Below are 22,956 nucleotides of genomic sequence, written 5' to 3'. Positions count from 1 at the left end.
GTTCTTCTTTTCCAACAATGTAAAAATTAAAACACCTGATACCAAAAATCAGTTTGTTTGTCATTGCTAACAATGAGTTTGAATTGAACAAAGACACCTATTCGCAACAATCCATATAAATATTTATATATATTAATTGTACATCTATGCTTAACTAATACAACAAGTAGCGACAGATTAAACAAGAATGAAAACATTTTACAAAAAAGTATAAAGTTGATTTTAATATCAGTGACCTAGCTTGTAGGTAACGTAGTGAAATAACAAGCCTTTACCAGTCAAAAGTAGAAGCTTTAAAAACAAATTATACCCTACTCCTATCCTAGCAGTTATTATACTTCCACTAGGAAAGCTTATACCCTACTTTTATTCTAGAAGCTATTGGTATTATACTTCCACTAGGAAAGCTTATACCCTACTTTTATTCTAGAAGCTATTGGTATTATACTTCCACTAGGAAAGCTTATACCCTACTTTTATTCTAGAAGCTATTGGTATTATACTTCCACTAGGAAAGCTTATACCCTACTTTTATTCTAGAAGCTATTGGTATTATACTTCCACTAGAAAAGCTTATACCCTACTTTTATTCTAGAAGCTATTGGTATTATACTTCCACTAGGAAAGCTTATACCCTACTTTTTATTCTAGAAGCTATTGGTATTATACTTCCACTAGGAAAGCTTATACCCTACTCCTATTCTAGAAACTATTGGTATTATATTTCCACTTGCGAGCTGTACCCTACTTTTATTCTAGAAGCTATTGGTATTATACTTCCACTAGGAAAGCTTATACCCTACTTTTATTCTAGAAGCTATTGGTATTATACTTCCACTAGGAAAGCTTATACGCTACTTTTATTCTAGAAACTATTGGTATTATATTTCCACTTGCGAAGCTGTACCCTACTTTTATTCTAGAAGCTATTGGTATTATATTTCCACTTGCGAAGCTGTACCCTACTTTTATTCTAGAAGCTATTGGTATTATACTTCCACTAGGAAAGCTTATACCCTACTTTTATTCTAGAAGCTATTGGTATTATACTTCCACTAGGAAAGCTTATACCCTACTTTTATTCTAGAAGCTATTGGTATTATATTTCCACTTGCGAAGCTGTACCCTACTTCTATCCAACAGTTATTGATATCATATTTCCACTAGTAAAATTGAACTCCCTCCACCAATGATATATGCTGTATTTCCAGCAAGACGTAAGAAAAAATAAATAAATATTAATATATATATATATATCGCTTTCTTTTTTAATTAGCTCTAGCTTTATGTGGTTCAAAAAATTATTTCCTCTGTGATATAGCATTTCTCATAAAATGGAAAGCGCATATCCTGTAGGAAACGTTTAGAGCCCCACTGTAGCTGTTATTCTCTAAGGTGGAAAGCTCACACCGTAAGTTGGGGATAGAAAGAATGTTTTCTGAAAGGATGGATATATCGTGGTAATATATGACGCTGTTATAGATACTGTTATACCAACTACTAGAGTGTGATGTAATTTAGACCCTTAGCCTAGTCTAAATCGTAATATTAACGCACTGTTGAAACTTTACCTTCATAAAGTTACATTATTACAAAATTCATTATTATTTTACTTTTATTTCGATCATTAAACAAAATTGTGTTATTCCCTTCTTTTTACCAAGCTTGAAGATCTAACAAGTTGTCGTTTCTGTCAAGCTTCTTAAACCAGAAGTTTTGAATAAATATTTCAGTCCTGTGGTGGCTCAGCTGTTAAGATGAGGGCTTATAATGCTACAAGTTAGAGCTCGATTCCCGCGGCGGATATAATGCAGGTGGTTCATTGTGCAGCTTTGCCCTAAAACAAACAAATATATATATGCCCCTAGTACTACTAAACTGATGTTTATATCATTTTCAAAATAATAAATAATTCTTTGTGATTAATCTTTTTTTGCGCTTTAATAGTGCTAATCTGTTATTTGTGTTGTTGTTGTTGGTTTCAGAACTTTTGTTCAAAGCCGTCCCTAATTCTGAAGTGATAGATTAGGCCGCTAGGGGAAGGCAGCTAGTCAACAGCACCCACTTACTCTCGTCTCACCGAATTGTGGAATTTGACCGACAAGCTTATAGCGCCCTCATAGACCGAAAGTAAGAAGCATATTTTTGCAGCAACGGGCCATAAACCACGCCCCCAGTGGCACAGCAATATGTCTGCGGACTTACAACGCTAGAAACCGGGTTTCGACACCCGTGGTGGGCAGAGCACAGATAGCCCTTTGTGTAGCTTTGTGTTTAACTGCAAACAACAACAACCATAAACCACGGATTTACGATCTCAGCACGATAATCACTAGGCCACACCAGGTCCAATCTATTATACTATTTCAGGACATATGTTGACAGTGTTTGTTAATTCTGTGTAATTCCTATTTTGAAAATCAAATTGACTGATACACTGTTGTTCACTATAGTTTACTGGCCTTTATCGTCGTACATTAAAGTCCCTGACTAGTTTAAGGTAAGGTGAACTTAGAGTGTCTGATAACTTAGCGTGAAAATGTTCGCCGTGTCCGAAAATTATATTTTCAAATATTGGTCGACAGTTGTTTGAGGAGTTATAAGGTAAATTAAATTTCCCTTTTACAACTGTAGAATTTGCTGTAACATTTATAACATTTAATTCGTCACGTTTATAATGTCATTGGAATTATGTAATAACATCTACCAGAAGGGTCGCTAGAAATTTTAGAATAATAATTACAATTAACAATAAAACAATAAATAGTCTTAATTGTGAGTGACAGGTAAATTACAAACACTTGTAATATCATTGGAATTATGTAATAACATCTACCAGAAGGGTCGCTAGAAATTTTAGAATAATAATTACAATTAACAATAAAAACAATAAATAGTCTTAATTGTGAGTGACAGGTAAATTACAAACACTTGTAATATCATTGGAATTATGTAATAACATCTACCAGAAGGGTCGCTAGAAATTTTAGAATAATAATTACAATTAATAATAAACAGTCTTAATTATGAGTGACAGCCAAACTACAAACACTTCTATCATCATTCTGTCCTAGGTCATCAGTTAGGTTATTTGCGGGGCCCTTAACCCAATAATACTTGACTCTTAAAATTCAAACCTGACTAGGTTGGTCAATATTACCAGGCATCAGGGTAGAGCTGTCACATGTTAAGCTTCATGTACCATGCTTATCACATTCAGCCACTGTCGTTATTACTAGCGAAGAAATATAACGTTACATAATACTATAAATAACTAAAAATTCATAATAAATTTTAGGGACAGAAAAACTATTAATTTTATTTCTATAATTGTTTACATTTTTTTACAGTTGTTACAACTCACAAAAAGAGAACAAGTAGCTCTGAATCAGTAAATCCACATTTCGTAAAACAATCGCTGGTTCCATGATTTCTAAGAATCCTTCTCACCTAATGACAGGTGGTGTTAACGTTAGATAAAGTCTTATAAGAAACACGTTATATTTTCCAGTCAACGATGGATAAACATGCATTGTATTTGGCCTTTTAACAGAGTAACTAAAATTAACTGAATTAGCGGATTCACCGTGGGTTGCAGAGGATCACTCTCAATTATAATATCCTGAGGCACGTTTCAGAAAAAACACGCTTGTTTTATATTGTTATATTACCGCTTTTTTATTAAACAAATATCAGCCCAGAGAGAGAAAGAAGAAAAATTAAAAAATAAAACTGAAACCCTGGATTGTTGGGATTTGAAGTTCTTATGGATTTCATTTGGATTGGAGGGCGTTTCTGTCTCCTCCAAACAAGCAGATGCTGACGTCGCAAGGGCAGCACAATCTACCCTTCATAAAACTCATTTAGATACGTCTTGTATTGTTTGTTGCAAGTAACAAAAAACAACAACTAACAAAGATATTATAGGATCCTCAAAACGATATATTATTAATCACTTCAAAGTTTTCACAATTTCATTCATGTTTCATAATTCGGTTAGTCAGCATTAGAACACTTTATTTTACAGCTGTCAGAACAGTTACAAATATATCATATTTCAGAATACCACTGCAAGCACACTTTCAAGGCAATTAACAGACCGAGTTGTAAAGGTTCTGTGTAGAAAATACAACCCCTCCCCCGCGATGAAAAAAATCCTCTCTTGTCAAGCCTCTAGAAGCATTAAGAGTTTATGGGATAAACTTTATCAAGACATTTGATAACGTACGTTTTGGTTATTAACGAGGTAAATACTGTTGAGGAAATCTCAAAGCTAATATTAGGTTCCGAGACAAATGCTAGGCAGCACGTGACGAACTAAATGTGTTGGTAATGATACTCTTAGAAGGAAGTCATGGGTGACGAGGTAAAAACTCTTAAAGGTAATTTCAAGTAATGACTATATTGTTGATGAAATATTACAATATAATATCTAGTTTCAGGATAAATATCTTATTAAAATTATACTTAAAAGGATCAGTTCTCGCCTAACTGTTGTCTTCGTCGTGGAGGGTCGCTCGTAGCACTTGGAGAAGATTTCTTTATCATTAAACCTTGCTTCAAACATTATTTTACAAACAAAACGTCATAATACGTAACTAGTTAGTGTTCATGAAAGGCTTCAAAGGTTTTTAATAAAACGAAAAATAATTTTTCGTAATTTAGATAAAAAGATCAAGTGTCCACTTCTTGCTTCATTAATGTTTAAAATTTTTTACTCTGATTTATTTTTATAATAATTATGATATGTCTGCTTAATTTTTTTAATCCACTAGTTTCAAAAACTAACAAGCGATCAAGTCGAAATAGATATAACCTCAATGTGTTAATACAGTTGAACCTTTATCTTTCTTTTCACAGCGTTTTGCTCGTAATAAGACAGGGGAGAAGGCTAACATATATAAATTCAGTTAAAACCTCGAAGCTTTGTTAACAGTAATTATGTGATTCAATGGTTAGTTCTTTGTCCAGGAAGCAGAAACTAATCTGCGTATAGAACTATTATCATATACTGTAAGGTACACATCATCTTTATAACTCATGAGTTTTATAACATGTATAGTGAGACATCATTAAGTTTTGTTCATTGGATCAAGAACAATTACACTTGATATTCTTAACACGTCATATAATCAAATCATCAAATCAAATTGGAGGTCAAATATTTTAAACACAACATATAAAACAATTCAAGTACAAATAATGTACGTCTTTCTTATATATTAAAAGTCTAAGTTCATTACTGTTAAGAAAAAGTCGTGTGTGTGTATGTATATCACCCAATTACGTAAAACTTGCCAGAAATTTTCGAGTAAAATAGATAACAATTTTTGTTATTGTAGAATTCCATTAAAAGCCAAACATTCAGGAATTTTACAAAAGTGTTGAATTATTTCTAGCTAAGAACATTCGATCAGAGTACAAAGAGTTAACGTAGTAAGAAATACGTAACAATAACGTGAGTATTAACCGGATATTTCAACTTGTTTTAAATAATTCTAAAGGTTTTTATATTCAAGTCAAGACTGGATGGTAGAAAAGATTTTTCAGATATCACAACACGTGCACAATAAATGTGATAATGTTAAGTTACGCTCTACTTCTATACATATACGACTACAATTCATAAGTTTAATAGAACAGAAAGATGTTCATTTGGTATATCGTGACTTCCAAAAAATCTTGCTCCGGTATTATATTTCAAATATTATAAATATATATATTAGTAGGATTTAAAGATGGGAAATAATGGAAACTCTTAATTTTGAATACTTTTACTGATAAAACAGCTTATTATTCTCGTCCTTAAAAATAGTATTACAACTTCTCTAATCAGGAAAAAAAACATTTAATTTGTTAACCAAAATCACGTGCTCAGCTCATCCTTTTTTTCATGAAATATAAATCCAGTTAGGTAACGGTGTCTATGAAAAAACAACAGTGGATCACATTAATTCTGTTTGTAAGCTCTGATCTGATATATTAATATTTCTTCTCAAGTTTGAATGCGTTGTAATAAACACAAGTCACAGAACAGAAGTTCTTTATATAATAACTGAACGTGTTTTTCGTGATTTTATGCAACCAGAGCTAATATGGCGAATTTAACCCTGATCAAATTTTACATTTTGATATATAATAGCTGGAGGCGAACTTGTAACAACAAAGCTTCTATATACTACAGTGTATTTGTTTAAACAGAAAAATCTAAAATTTACATAAAGACGCATTTAGAAAGGAAAATGTATTTTGGTAAAACATACGACGAATTTCTAGTTAAATTTCTAGTAGAAAAATGGAATCAGAGGTAACTTCCACAGCAAATCCAGTGAAAGTTGTGTTTTATCTGCTAAAGAATTATTTTAAAAAGTCGATTTCCTCTTATTCAAATTTTAAAAGAGTAAAAGAATCTGTGGGATTTTTTCCTTTTTTTTTGGATTTGAGTATACAGACAAAAAAATGGTATAAAATGATATTTTCTGGAAAGAAAAAAAAAGTGTTTCACTTCAGTTTAGGGTTCCTTAAATCTTGTAGCCTGCTTCGTGTGCTTTCTTAACAATAGCAAGTTTGGAATTTTCGTCCTCTACAGGCAGATCTCGATAGGGAGGGTCACGGGTTCCGTGAATAACCAGTGTCCACTCTTTCAAGTAGCCTGACTGGGGAAGCTGGCTATCAAACTTGACCTCTAGAGTCCACCGACCTCTGGGATTCTCGGCCCACGTGTGGGTGGTCATAAAAGGCCATTTAGTAAAACCATCATGGCGATCATCATCGTTAGGCCTTCTGCTGAGTATCATAGACCTAAGGTGGAGCAAACAAATTTAATTAATTAATAGGTAACAGGTGTGATATAATCGATTAAAGAACCATGAAACATAATTAACACTAATTAAAAACGCATGTGTTGCCGATTTTATTTTCTGGTGAAGGTTGAACAATAAAGCATATTGTTGCCAAAATAAACTTAATATATGTTAATTAAAGGAAATAAAAACGAGGACACATGAAAGTGCTATATTAATGTTGTAATCAGTCACCTCTTAACTATATATATATATATATGTGTTATAATATAATCCAATATATAAGTTATATAATAGTCAAATAATTATATTGATGGTATAATTATGTGTTATACTGTATTGCTGCTCTAAACTACATATTGGTTTATATTATTGCAACAACATTTTTAACATAACAGTGTATTACCATACTAGTTGGAGTACCCGTCCCCAAGACGGACGTTATGTAAATACATGATTAATGAAACATTATCTTAGGACATGGAAAGTTACTTCTCTTACATTTAATTGTAAAAAAATGTCCATAAAAACTGCAAAACACAAATGTAAAACAGCTAATTTACATGTATTTCCGCATGGACCCAATAAGCCTTCATGATAAATTTGGTGAAGATCCAACTACAGGGGGCGAAGTAATGGTAAAGAAAAACGCCCATAAAACTGCAAAATGCAATACTGAAATTTGTATGTATCTCCCTATGGATCCAATGAACCTCCATACCAAATTTGGTGAAGATCCATCTACAGGGAGCGAAGTAGTGGTAAAAAAAGGCAAAAACGCCCATAAAAACCGCAAAATGCAAAATACAAAACTGAAAATTTGTATATATCCACGCATGGACCTAATGAACCTCCATACTAATTTTGGTGAAGATCCATCTACACCCTGTGAAGTAGTTACATGGACATACAACAGACAGTACTGTTATATTTATATAGATAAGGTAAATAACAGGTGTAGAAGTATGCATGTGTAAAACTAATGAATATGGAGCTTCGATATGCTCAAGAATGATCCTGAGTTGATTTTGTTGATACACTTACATTTGAAATACTTTTACAAAAATACGTATGTATCAGATTATATTTTTTAAAATTATTTTCATAATTAACACAGAAGAAGACAATGACTTCCTATTCATTATTTATATTCTGGCCCCAGGTGGATCAGCGATAAGTTTACGGTATTAGAACGCTAAAATCCGAGGTTCGATTTTCCGCGATGAACAGATCACAGATAGTCCATCATGTAGCTTTGCGCTAAAAACAACAAACAAACAATCTTATATCCTCGTCTCATCCGGTGGCATGCAAAGTAACTATAGCACGCCTGTACCTATGTATTTGACTCAAATTTGCTTTATTAATTTGAGTATTTAAAAAAATTAATATGCATCCATATAAGATTTGGCTATCCATAAAACTTTTACTCGTGAAAGAGTATAGTTAAGTGTAGACGTCACCCAGCTGGTGGCAGTTAGAGTAACTGTAGATTGTATATACTCCATGTAATTAACTTTTGCCTTATCTATGTCACTTAATATTTTTCATAAATAGATGAAGATAGCGATCCAGACGCACCTTGTACCCATGGGGGAGTAGAGGAAAATGTTGACGTCACCCCGCCTGCTGGCGTTTAGAGTAATTACAGCCTGTACGTGTTCGACATAGTTAACCTCAGTATCTGTTCCTTTGCAAGCATCTGTATCGATGTGGATAAGGAGACTTCTGTTACTGGAAATTTCTCTAAAAGAAAAATTAAGTTATTAATGAAAATAAGTGAATAAAATTAAAATAGCAAGGTGAGCAAGGACAAGTAAATTAATGAGGATATTAGAAGGGGAATAAAATAAGAGAGTAAGTAAGAAAGAAAAAAAATAGGCAGTAAAATAAGGTAAAGAGGTGAGAAAGGATGAGTAAGTTAGTGGGAATAAAATAAGTAACAAATGAGTAATTAGACAGAGAAATACATTAACATAAAAAGAAGAATAAGGTAAACACATAATGGAAGAGCTGGATCGATGTGTGATTATGTAAAGGTAGTTTCCAAATGGCAAATTCATTATTTAAAAAGAAATGCCGAAACTGTATAAATAAATAAGGGATGTTAAGACGTAGAGAGTAAAATAAGTAAAGAACTGGAAAAGTGACTGGGTACATAGATACGGAAATAAATGATCATTGGAGTAAAGTTAAGCAATGAGATGGTATTTTGAGCGCCCAGAGTAACGCAGTAAACACAAGAATGAAAATACGCGCAAAGTAAGGAGGGAAGGAAGAAATAAAAAAAAAAGAAATGAGAACGAATATGTAGGTTATTAATGTAAGAAGATGGGAAATGATAAGTATTTCCCTACAATATACCATTACTTACTGCAGTATTTTCCCTACAATATAACTGTAATATTTTCGTACAATGTACCATTCCTTACTGCAGTATTTTCCCTGCAATATACCATTTATAACTGTAATATTTTCGTACAATGTACCATTCCTTACTGCAGTATTTTAATATAATGTACCATTCCTTACTGCAGTATTTTCCCTGCAATATACCATTTATAACTGTAATATTTTCGTACAATGTACCATTCCTTACTGTAGTATTTAATATAATGAACCATTCCTTACTGTAGTATTTCCATACAATGTACCATTTCTTACTGTAATATTTTCTCTACAAAATACCATTTCTTACTGTAATATTTTCCATACAATGTACCATTCTTTACTGTAATATTTTCCCTACAATGTACCATTCTTTACTCTGGTAATTTCCTACAAAATACCATTTCTTACTGTAATATTTCCCTACAATGTACCATTCTTTACTGTAATATTTTCCTACAATGTACCATTCTTTACTGTAATATTTTCTACAATGTACCATTCTTTACTGTAATATTTTCCCTACAATGTACCATTCTTTACTCTGGTAATTTCCTACAATGTACCATTTCTTATTGTAATATTTCCCTACAATGTACCATACCTTACTGTAGCGAGAGTTCCTGCATCACAGTGGTAGCGAGCAGGTACTGTTTTCCATAAGCGAGCCAATGCAACCATGGCTCCAGCATCTAGAACTCCGAATCCAAACAGATGATTGAACTCTAGACCAACTCCGTTCATGATCCAATTGAATCTTCCTTTGCTGTCATAGAGGGAGTTCCGTTTAGAAGTGAGGACAGATAGATGCTGGATATCTCTCCAGGACAGGTTAGGACTGCAAGAAAGAAAGAGCAGGTCTGAACATGCCTGTAAGAAAGTATATATAATTTCAGCAGACAAATGCAAATTGGAAGTCATGTCTAGTTTTAATGAATTAGTTCAGTACAGGGCCACAGGAAACCTTTAATCTGAAATCAGTTACTTTGGCTTTTAATCAGTTCTCTGCAAAATAAAAATGAGTTTGTTTTGTTTAACATTACATTATGCGAGATTTCTGTTTTTGTTTTATTTCTAATCTTGTTTATTTTTATCTTATCATTTATTATCATTCGGATTAATACTTTATCTTTTTATTTATTTATTGTGATTTTATTGTAACTACGTTTCTCCAAGTTATTCTTACTCTATTAAATATCATGTTATTTGTCGACAAATTTAATTGCCACACAAAATTCGAAATTTCTCATTTTTTTTAACTGACTTATATCTGGCTTGGTAATGTTTTAGTTTCCGCATTTCCCTTTTTCGCGCCATTCCCGTATATCAGAAATCAGTTACACGTGCAACATTCTTATTAAAAACCAGCCTGAAACATAATGAGGGCAGTTTGCCACGATGCCAATGATGTCTGTGTTATAGTAAGTACTAAAACTTATTTTAAGTCTGGGCAGCAAGTCAGAAATAACAAACAGTGATCTTTAGTAATTCGATAAGTGAAAAAATTAAAAATGGTATAAAATGCTTAGAAACATAAATAACGATCTAACAGTTCAATATACTGGACGTTTCGACTGTCACTTTGTCGTTCAGTTCAAGAAACCGATGGACACAATGTTGTGTGTAGCAGGATTCAAGTTGAAATCGATGGACACAATGTTGTGTGTAGCAGGATTCAAGTTGAAATCGATGGACACAATGTTGTGTGTAGCAGGATTCAAGTTGAAATCGATGGACACAATGTTGTGTATAGCACGACTCAACTTGAAATCGATAGACACAATGTTATGTGTAGCAGGATTCAACTTGAAGCTCTTTGAACTTTAGGATGGTTCTCAGAAGCTATTCCAGAAAAATATTTCTGTTTCATCATTTATAATTTACACAATAACGACTACCCGTGTCGAAATTGTACATTTCAAAATAACTTACTTTGCTTCCAATGCTAAAGCAAAAACTCCAGCGGCCTCTGGTGCTGCAGCGGAAGTGCCTGAGTGGGTTTTAGTACATTTGCCATAAAGGTCGGTGGTGGCCTACAGAGAACAAACCGAAGAAATGTTTAATTAATTGGTTTCTCTTATTCCTCATAAAAAATTTAAAAGATCAATATAATTATTTGTATTTCTATACATAGCTGTAAATGTATATATATTTTAACGAAGTTCGTGCATTTAAAAGTCAAAACTTGCGCGTATAAACACGGAACCCATATTTAAATCCAAATCTCTACGTTATTGTAAATCATAGCATATAACACAACAATATAAATATTAATTACTCTCTTTATAGATCCCCCCAGTGGCACAGCGGTATGTCTGCAGACTCACAACGCTAGAATCCAGGTTTCGATACCCGTGGTGGGCAGAGCACAGATAGCCCATTGTGTAGCTTTGTGCTTAATTACAAACAACAACAACTATTCATAGATTACTCAGTTATGGGTGTGTTCTTTCATATCCACGCGATAGTAAGCCCTAGCTATAATACATCCAGTTTTCTTTGTTATGTGAATAGGTGACATACCTGCTATGGTATTCGACGAGTCAGAGACATGAGTAGAAACTCTGTCAAAATAGGGCTCAAATAGAAAGAGATTTTGTCTCATTTGTGCTTTCAACGAGTTGGAGAGCACTTTAAATCTGAACAATACTTTTTGCATGATGGCACCATTTGAAGGCAGATCTTGCACGCCAGTACCATTTAATGTCAGGTCTTGCACGACGGAACCATTTAATGTCAGATCACACGAGACAGTGCCATACGACGTCAGACTTGTCAATGTACTACCACTTACAGTAATAAAACGTTTTTTCATATAAATATATTCGCTTGTTTTATTGATGTTTATTGCAATAAGGATGATGAACATGTACACAGGTACGAGTGTGTCAGGCTGGTCACAATGATGATTCATTATATGAGTAAAACTTTAATCCTTGTATGAACTTAAAATAAGGTTAAACACACATTACTACAGGAAATACTGGGGTTAAGAAGACAACTAATTAAAGAAATAGCTATTAATGTATGCCTTTAACATTTGCTGTGGATTTTAGTGCTTGTCCGTGCTCCATTTTTATGGACAGGGAATACGTGAAACTGGAGTTGTTAAATTTGATTCAAACATTTACGCAGCCTAATCATAAAATTAGAAACACCGTTATTTATTTAATTTTTGAACTTTTCAACCGTTTTTGAGTAAATAGGCAATGAGACGTTCCCAATTTAACTATTGTAACAGTATAAATAGCGTTAGTAAGTTATTTTTTTGTAAAATTGGAAAGGTTATAGATGTATTTGACTTCGAAAAAGGCATTATTATTGGGGCCCGATTAGTTAGTGCCTAGATAAACAAAAACAATAGAACTGACTGAGAAATAAAAGCGATCATCTCACGAGTCTATGCAACGTGGTAGCAATCTCAGTAAGCATCTGCAAGAAAGGTAAATTGTGGACGGAAGAAACTGCTCCAAGTCAAAGACAAACAGCAGTTATCAAGGGTTGTAAAGGTCAATACGGATTCAATGGTAAAAAAAGTTGATAATTGACTTAACCCTTGGACCGAGACTATCAATTTCAACAATAACAATGTGTTAGAAAGGAAATGCGTTAGTCCTTCAGAGTTCCAGTCCATTTAAAGGAAAATGGTATGCTAAAAAAAATAGGCTGTAATATACAAATATGGGTTTTGTTGGCTTATTATAATCAAATTAGATTTCTTATGTTTTTCCAAGAAATAATTACTAGCTTATCACCTTTGTTATAAGGTTTGTTTACAGTTACAGTGACGAACTATCTCCTTTTTTTTCTAATGCCTTGTTTTTAACAAATTATTGTGAAACCATGAATATATATAAATGAGGGTGCAGGCCAGTTGAAGAAAAAATATACGTTTTTATAGGTTTTATACGTCGTTTTCCCCCAAAAATATAGAGAATCACTTTCAAAATATAGACATTAATAGGTTTTATAGGGTTACTGGCAGGCCTTATTTTGGCAATAGTTGTCCTATCTGCAAACCATTAGTTTCAGATGCCAACAGAAACGTACGCTCTTAGTGTTGGAAATACTATCGATTTTAGACTGTTGACCAATGAAAATTTGTCATTTAGTCAGATGAACCTTGATATACACTATTTTTGTACAGATTGGGGATTTGGCGAGTCTTCCACTATGCAAGCTACTGGAAGTGGAATAATGATGTGGGGCTGATTTTAATGTGATTTATCTGAATGAACCACAGGAATCAAGTGCACCCTCTCATGCCTCATTTTTATCATTTCTGTGACAGGAATTTTCAAGATAACAAGGTCACCATTCATCACACGAATGTTGTTTGTAAATGGTTAAAGCATAAAGAGGATTTCCAACATCTTTTTTGGTCAGATTTCAACCTAATCGTGATTCTGTGGAATGTAGTTGACTGTGCCGTTAGAGTACAAGTCTCCTTTCCTTCAATCCCGAAGGGTTTGGAAACAATTTCGTTCGAGGAATAGGTGAAAATCGAATTGTGTCAAGGATGAATACCTCATTGAGTCCTGTCAATGGCCTGAAGCATAATATACATTGAACACTGAAGAGGCACGATGGAAACTGAGCCAGAAAGCTGGTTAGAAACTGGTTCTTCTGTAATAGCAACCCAAAAATTAATTGTAAAGAAATAACTGAAAACAAAATATTGTGTCCTGAATACTTCTTGAGGATTGATGTAGAAGCGTGAAAAGAAGTAGAAAGTGTGCGAATTGTGGAAGAAAAGTAAACTTTACGATCATTATCAAAGAATTCCATACTGCATTAATAAGATATGAACATAACTAACCGATTTATGACAATGTGATCAGGTACCTGCAGATTCTTCCGAAAAAAAGAAGGTGGTTTAATTTCCTCTGTTCAAAATTTAACAGATTAAATCAATTTTCTCACATTGCATCTCTCTAATTCACTTAAAACGAGAGAAAAATTTTGTTTGCCGCATTTGGAGTTTTTCAAAGGTTCGCCATATTGAACCAACTACGAGAAAATGATATAGATTAGAAACCAATGGGAAACTTTGGAACAGCGAATAATGACTAAAATGTTTTTTACAGATACTTGGGTTCTGGATTACCAAGAAGTTTTAAGAGCATCAATCTCTTTGACATGTTAGGATAAGTTTTCTAAACACAGTATTGCCAAGAAGAACTTTAAACTTGAACAATTATTCGCTAATGCATAGAAACGTTTATGTAATGCGCAAATGTCTTCGTTTTTAACTATTCTATAAAGAAGATTGATCAGAGAAGAAAATAAAAAAAGAGATTAATCATCCCCAGAAGTAATGTACAAAAATGGGCCAAATATATCTGTCATTCAGAACCACCTAATAGTGGTAAACATATCATACGTGTGGGTTTCTTCAACACTAGACTAAGGAAACATCCGCTTTGTAATAACTCAGAAAAGCAGGTTTATATTTCGATGAATCTACGAGTAAAAGCATCTAGAAATCTTGAAGTTGACACATTTACATTAAACTGTCCAGACACTGGATAATCTGGCCTACTGATATGACCAATATCTATGGACTATGGTATCTGTTATTATCTCAATTACAATATCCTCAGGCACACTAACGATTGCCTCAAAGTAGTGAAATACACTATCCAGATTACGTCCATAAAAAAAAGCAGTTTCAATCTTCAGAGAGAAAATCGATAAAACTCGCAGACTAGGGTGGAAATGTCACTGGTGAAATTATTCTTGAGAAAAGGTGCAACGTTTCTGTGCAACTACACAACACCTCAATGCACGCCTGCGGAAAGAAACTCTAATTGCTTCACCCCAAGAACAATTTTTCAGCGAACATTCCCAAGGTATTAGACTCAGTAGAATATGTAAACGTTCCAGATCTTGCAAAATTACTACTAAAAGACGTTCTAAATAAGAAGGAAGTACGGCATCAAATTTCGAAAGTACGTTTTGTCAACACAACATATACTGATGGTTGTTCAAAGACCTTGCATCCTAGATTCAGTTGTAGAATACTTACAAACGGAGCTTGATGAAACTAGGACATCAATAAGTATTTTTAACACCAGATAAGACCTGTATAAGTTAAAAGTCATGTCATTAATTTTAGCTTGTGCAAAGCCCCAGCAGCGTTCCTTAATTAATGGAGCTCATACCAAGAGGGCTATAGTAGGAACGTATCTTATTTGCATCTGAAAAGACTTCCAGCACATTCTAACAAAGCTAAAAGAGATATTTCTGCATCTCAGGAAATGTAAAATAAATTTGAAGCTGTCCAACTTAATATTCATGCAAGATAAGGTGGCTTTTCCACACAACATAATGAAACAAAACAGTCATCAATAGCCTTTCAAAAACTGATACTATCGATAACTGGTCACATCTCACAATAAGGAAGGAATTGAAAATTTTGAATTGGTTTTGCTTCACATTTTTGTCGATATTTTACACAGTTTGCTACAATAATATCACTCAACCCGCTTTAATGGACCTGGATGTTCAAGTAAACTCTGTGATGTGAATCAGCCTTCGAAGCTCTGCGCTAGTGACTAACATCCCTTCTCGTTTATTCTGACTTACAGATTTTATTCATCTTCAATATGGATGCCAGTAACGTTGTTTATTTTTTTTGTTTTTTAAGTTAAGCACAAAGCTACACGATGGGCTATCTGTGCTCTGCCCACCACGGGTATCGAAACCCGGATTCTAGCGTTGTAAGTCCGCAGACATACCGCTGTGCTACTGGGGGGCTCCAGTAACGTAAGGAATGAAACTACACTGTCTCAGATACAGGGTGGGATCAAGAATATACTGCGAAATCTTTCCAGCGTCGACAGGAGGTTTTTAAAAACCCTTCTTACTGGAAATAACTACACTAAATCGTATGGACAGAGCTGAGATTGTTTTTAACAAGCTTTATAACACAGTTGGGTCTGTTTCTATTTGTATACGTGACATTCGGAACTTTTCTATTTCAAAACTCTTTACAGAATAATGGGTCTAGGGATTTAGTTTAGTCGCTGAAGAAATATATTGGTTTCAAAAGACAACTACAATAAAAATGAAAGCTGTATATTGTAGTGCTATTTTTATCACTTGTTTTATAACAAAGGAATACCATAGAGCTCAAAAAGAGTTCCATGTTTTAAACACCTATCATTTATTTATTTAATTAGGTTAAATAGAAGCGATTATAATAATAAAACCTTCATGTTTCAATAGGATCAAACATTAATAATTCAGAATTATAAATCAATCACGTTGTTTGAAGAAGATTAAAGTAGCTCATAACAAACTTAGTTATAATTAGTTTCCAAGAGAAAATTTTTAGTTCCTACTACTGTTAGAGACTTCTCTGAAGTGAGTTAAACTTAGTTATAATTAGTTTCCAAGAGAATATTTTTAGTTTCTACTACTGTTAGAGACTTCTCTGAAGTGAGTTAAACTTAGTTATAATTAGTTTCCAGGAGAATATTTTTAGTTCCTACTACTGTTAGAGACTTCTCTGAAGTGAGTTAAACTTAGTTATAATTAGTTTCCAAGAGAAGATTTTCAGTTTCTAATACTGTTAGAGACTTTTCTGAAGTGAGTGTTAAACTTAGTTATAATTAATTTCCAGGAGAACATTTTTAGTTCCTACTACTGTTAGAGACTTCTCTGAAGTGAGCTACAATAGCAAACCCTGAGACACAGTCTGGTGTCCTCTGTCTTTTGAACAAAACAAAAATACTCCGCTTTAATATTTACAAAAAAGAAAGAAAGAAAAGAAACATAGCTTATAAGATGACTGATCCAGACATCAAAATCCGGATTTAACGTTTAAACAAATGGCATTAATATTTTTCAAACGTGAATTATAAACCAATTAATTTTTGTCTTCCTCTACATTAAAAAACAACAAATAAAATATTTAAAATATTAACCTATCGTATGAATATAAAAATTCAACAAAAGTATTTTTAGTTATAATATTTTTGCACCTCAACCAGTGATGGCCCAGTGGGTTGAGAGGAGGTCCAAGATTTGAACCGAGATATACCACTGAATGCACTCCACACGTTTAATGGTTACAGTTAATCCTGCTATTCGGTTAAGAGTAGTAATGTAGGTGGCGGTACCAGCTGACTGGTTGCTCTCTCTCCGGTCTACAGTTCCGGGGACTAACATGGCCTTTTAGCTCACGCATCGCATAAGGTGGTGTTTAGATTGAAACTATCTAATTCTAGCACGTAGTTTCAATGTTGGAATCTATGAGATTATATGATATTTTATATTTGTTATAAATTCGTTAGCTTTTTTTTTGCTTCATAACAATTTATTCCCATTATTTAAAGTTACATAACAAACCAAAATAAAGATACAGGCAACTGCTATAGCTTCTATAACTTCTTGTTCTTGCTCAGTGATAAAATTTTTACATTCAGGATGAAGATCTTGAACCTACCACTCCAGTGTGTGGGTCTTTTGCTCCATTGCTGAAAGTAGATGCCAGAGTGGATGAACAGGACTCGTCATAGTGAGCATTCTCTCCATTGTTGATTGCTGAATTGATGGAAATGGTCCACATGCTGGCAGCATACCCATCACAGTTACAGTCATCGTCTTCTCCTCCATCTCCGGAAGCCCAGACGTAAATATTTCCCAAACCCCGCCGACCCTACAGAAGTATGAAGAGACATTAAATCCTGATGGTTTTTAAAAACTTCTAGTTGTTATCAGGTGATTCTTGATGTTGATTTGATAAAGCATCAATATAAATAATTATATTCTCAAAAAATGGCAAATCAAATATTGTTGCGAATATTCAAAGGTTCGAAAAAGGACACAAATTTTGTCCTACTCTAAAAACTACCTAAATGTAGGCCATGTTAATTTTCAACATTAAAAACAACTTAAGTCTGTTGTGTTACTAGTTTAAATGTAGGTAATAGATGATAAACAGCAGAAGAGTAAAATAATGGCTATATTGTTATTAAAACATATTATTTTTGGTTTTAGTTCTAACGTAGATTTTTGTATACAAACATAGCTTTCAGACAGTGTCATATCTGTTCAATATGACTGTAGATTCTTATTAATGACTTTGCCTTCTACCTTATTTCTAACTTAACTTTCTTCATTGACTTGAAAGACTCTTACCTTTACAGCACCCAGTGGGACAATGGTATGTCTGCGAACTTACTACGCTAGAAATCGGGTTTCTACTCGTAGTGTGCAGAGCACAGATAGTCTATTGTGTAGCTTTGTGGTGAACTTTAAACAAACAAACAAGCTTATCCCCACAAGGAATTGGCCTGTTACTGTTTTGTCGCTTTTAAAACATTAGTTGATTAGTTTCTGTGTCAGCATTAAGACGAAAAACATACGTCACTTCATCAATACATAACTTATTACGATTGTATTTTATCTGCCTTGTCAAATGTACAGTGCCTAAAGAAGCTATTTAATAGCCAAGACAAGGATGATTGTATAAATATATAACTTAAAGAGCTATTTTTATATTTTAAATTCGTTTACATAGAAGATATACACAAAAATGAAGAAAATACAGAAAAGTCTTAAAATATAAGCAAAGATGTTAAAATATCTCTTACTAACTCAGTGTAGTAAAGTTTAAGAAGAAAATATTGTCCACTTTCTTGATACGAAATTTAATAGAACACACTTTACCATGCAAGATAAGGCTTTCTTTTTGTCTCTGACATTCTTCTAACATTTTTGTAATGTGGATTTTTGCCTTGATAACTCTTCCTGATTTAATGAATGAACACTCAAACACACAAAGCCATCTTGGGTTTAATTATTAGTCTTATCGTCGTACGATAAGACTGATTCCATGCTCACAAGTACAAAGTTCTTTTAGCCAAATTGATTTAACTCCCTTGCTGACGACAAACTGCTTGTATTTGACGGTAATTTCCGCTTTGGTGACAACATCTTGGTTCCTTTTACATTTTCCAATGTTCAGAAAAATTAATATGGATAGGGTAAATGATGGTGAATTTGAATTTCAATTAAGAAAAAAAAATATATTGAATGATAACATAAATTAAATTTCATATTTTTCTTTGAGAGGCTTAAACAAAGTTGGATTAGTTAACTATGACTAGGGGATTTTTTTTTTTATATAATTAAAATGAGAGCTGTTGGTAATTAACATGCTCGACTTTGCTCCACTACCGAGGAATAAATTTTCACGGGAAACAGATAAAAAGGTTTGTTTAACACCTGTCAGTCATACTTACATTACAAGGTAGTATTACGAAAAAGACATTAACATTTTATAAACCTTAACAAGTATAGTCTGAAACGGATTGGTTTACTGATAAACGATACGTTTTGCATACCTAAGAAACGAAAAACTATGAGTTTGCGTCAACTCATCTATTTGTATTTTAATATACACAGAATTAATACGCTAAAACTGACTGTATCCCAAAAGTTTATATGCTCGAACCGAGTACATTTTTATGTATTTTTCCAAAAACATTTTTTAATTCGTATGCCTAACATTGCATAATACAATTCAGTAGAGGCAAAACAGAGAATTTGAAGTAAAATAAAAGAAACCAAAATAGACTGGAAAATAAAAACTGGGCTATCAGTTATAGCCACCGCGAGGAATCGAAGTCCGCATTTTAGCGTTGTAAGCCCATAGACTTATATCTGTCCCACCGGGGCAAAAAAAAACAAACTGAGATTAAAAATACGTCAGTGCACGGACAGCATATACAGTACAGGAATCAAGCGAAAACACACCAGGTCTTGGCACTTTAAGGAAAACTAGTCTCTCTCAAAAGCGTCAAACCTGCTATCGTAAATAACATTCCTGTTATAGGTCACCAATCACAAACAGGTGAATGTGATAATACTAAGGTAATCTCGCATTCAAAATAGTGTTAGGTACTATAGAATTATTCCACGAAACAGCACGTAACACGCTTGCCCCGTTGATGCTACGGACAGCACTTGCCAAGCTCTAAACCAGAAGTCTCGAAAACTGCGTCCGTTATATTTAAATACATACTTTAGGAGAGGTAGTATGTGGTATGTGCATACCGTAACAACAGACAATTAGGAAGGAATACACATACACGTGCAATGCTCACAGTGCTTACAAGAATATATGGATAGAGGTTTAAAAGTTTTTTGTTTTTTTTTGTCTGTGTTAAGTAATTGAGCTTAAATATTTATTTAGGTTAGGCTTCACGGAAACTTAGTGTATTATTAACTGAGTGTTATTCCATTGATCGTGATCGTAGTAATAACTGTACAGCTTCGTTAAAACGATAGCATTAAACATAGAAACACAGAAACTGTTCACCTCATTAACTCCACGAACAATTGCCCGCATTGTGGCGTTTCTTGGTCCATCGACTGTTTTTCCATCATCTGTAGGTCCCCAAGAGGCACTGTATATGTCGATCAGATTTGGCTCGTGACCCATTGAGTTAGCTTCGATCAAATCAGTCATGTACGGTTGATCCAGCATTCGTATACCTGGGTACGTGAGGTTATTGTATGAGTTATATTTATTTAACTAATAAGTTGAAACAAATATTAAGTGTCTAGATAAATAAGTGTCATTTTACCTAAACATTTATCTGCGAACTACAGAAAAATTGTCGAAGCAACAAAAGCTTACACGTCAGTATTAATATTTTTTAATTCAATTAATTCATTTTTTTATGTATTAGGATGTCAATTTTTCAGGTTTAGGCTAAAACTATTTTAATTGTGAATAAAATCGGAAAATCTAAATCAACAAGCAAGATTTTGATAATTAAATATAATGAATTTATTTTTATTATCTTCTCAATTGCAATTCTCTAATGTGCAATAAAATGCTACAGTCACATCTATAACTACATTTACTGCCAATTTCTCCCTACCTATAGCCTTCTTTATCAGTTACGTTTCCAACGGAAAATAGCAAAACTTTCTGTGGAGATTTTAAAATCTCGATATCGTCAAATGAGACTACTGATTATAGGTTTTTGTCGACAGAAATACTGAAGCATGAGCGTCCCCTGACGTGATGTGTGAAAGTTCCAAATTATAAATTTCTACCTTCGCAACTGATATTTACAAGTTCTTGCTAAAATCATCTGCTCGGAAAAACAATACCAGACCAAATTAAAAATATAGCTATATGAAAGGTTACACTGGAATGTAGTTTAATTTTGATAACAAAATAAATATTTTAAAACATTCTTAAGACCGTCGTTTTTTCTCAAATTAAAATTGGCCACATAATTATTATTACCTGCTACTTTAGAATCGTATGCCACTCCAACACCACAAACTCTATTGTCTCGTATAGCTGCAACTTCTCCTGCACATCGTGTTCCGTGGCTGTCAAAAAATATCCAGAAAAGATGTTAATATAATGCACACACACCCATCTCCTTACCTTCCCCCCCCACACACATGGGGGTTCGACTCAGCAGAAAAGATGTTAATATAATGCACACACACAATCTCCTTACCTTCCCCCCCCACACACACATGGGGGTTCGACTCAGAAATGTGAACTGACTGAAATCTTCAAGCCTTGAGGACCCTCTATCATATTTGGCGCACCCCCAAAGGGGCGTAACTTCTAGGTTGGGAACCATTGGACTAGAGGGAGGGTCCCCCAATGGTTCAATGGTAAGTTTATGGACTTATAACGCTAAAATCCCGGATTTTATTCCCCAAAGTAGACAGAGTGTAGATAGTTTATTGTGCAGCTTTGCGCTAAAACACAAGCAAACAAAGCTCCAGAAGGTACAGCTAGTTAACAACACCTATCACTAGCTCTTGGGTTTCTCTTGTCTGACCTAATAATGGGATATGACCGTTACTCTTATAGTGTACCTTCGGCCCCAAAGTGCGGAGCACGTTTTATTGCGCTAAAGAGACATGAACCACGGACCCTCGCATGCACATTCCGGACACACCATATAGCCACTAGGACACGCCCGATCCAATACAATTGAGGTATTGCATAAATAGTGCACGTAGATACAAACTATAATTAGATAAAATAACTTAAACGACAACAAATTAGATTTGATATGGCTAGTAAACCGAAAAACAAAAACAAAGGTATGTATAGAATGTAGAGTTAATAGGATTCTTGTGGAGACAAATTACTTTTAGAAACACTTAATCTCTATTCCATGTTTAGTGAAGAGAATACTAAATAAAATGCGATTCAACCGAGGACATGGGCAGTAACAACAAATAATTTATCTATTTAACCAGTCGCTATATTTGCTGCTGATAGAAGCAATAACGACAAATAACGATCTTTAAAAACCAGTCAATTGTATACCCCAGATTAAGTCTATAATCATAATTAACTTATTCGTTAAACCAGTCGGATAAGAATAATCTATTGAGGATATAATTTATTAAACCAGTCGGCTATGAATCATGTATTGGGACTGCAATTTATTAAACCAATCGCTTATGGAATATATATTGGGGCTCCAATTTATTAAACCAGTAGGGTATGAATTATCTATGGAGGCTGTAATTTATTAAACCAGTCAGCCATGAACCATTTATTGGACTGTAATTCATTAAACCAGTAGGGTATGAATTATCTATGGAGGCTGTAATTTATTAAACCAGTCAGCCATGAACCATTTATTGGACTGTAATTCATTAAACCAGTAGGGTATGAATTATCTATGGAGGCTGTAATTTATTAAACCAGTCAGCCATGAACCATTTATTGGACTGTAATTCATTAAACCAGTAGGGTATG

The 22,956-nt window shown here is 33.7% G+C and overlaps 1 protein-coding gene across 1 annotated transcript in view; it reads right to left on the bottom strand.

Moving 5' to 3' along the window:
• Positions 1–3,292: 3,292 nt before the first annotated feature.
• LOC106459205 (neuroendocrine convertase 2) overlaps positions 3,293–22,956 on the bottom strand; it is a 103,899-nt gene continuing 84,235 nt past the window's right edge. The window contains exons 7-13 of the mRNA XM_013918811.2: positions 21,466–21,554; positions 20,524–20,699; positions 17,644–17,856; positions 11,124–11,224; positions 9,796–10,029; positions 8,385–8,549; positions 3,293–6,801 (exon numbers count right to left, since the gene is read on the bottom strand). Of these exons, the coding sequence (XP_013774265.1) occupies positions 6,522–6,801; positions 8,385–8,549; positions 9,796–10,029; positions 11,124–11,224; positions 17,644–17,856; positions 20,524–20,699; positions 21,466–21,554 (1,258 nt within the window). The 3' untranslated portion in view covers positions 3,293–6,521. The remainder of the gene's footprint in view (positions 6,802–8,384; positions 8,550–9,795; positions 10,030–11,123; positions 11,225–17,643; positions 17,857–20,523; positions 20,700–21,465; positions 21,555–22,956) is intronic.

This window comes from Limulus polyphemus, unplaced genomic scaffold (genome assembly GCF_000517525.1).
Source record: "Limulus polyphemus unplaced genomic scaffold, Limulus_polyphemus-2.1.2 Scaffold26, whole genome shotgun sequence".
Classification (NCBI taxonomy): Eukaryota; Metazoa; Arthropoda; class Merostomata; order Xiphosura; family Limulidae; genus Limulus; species Limulus polyphemus.
Note: the sequence above shows the minus strand (reverse complement) of the source record. Positions and strands in the feature narration are given on the sequence as shown.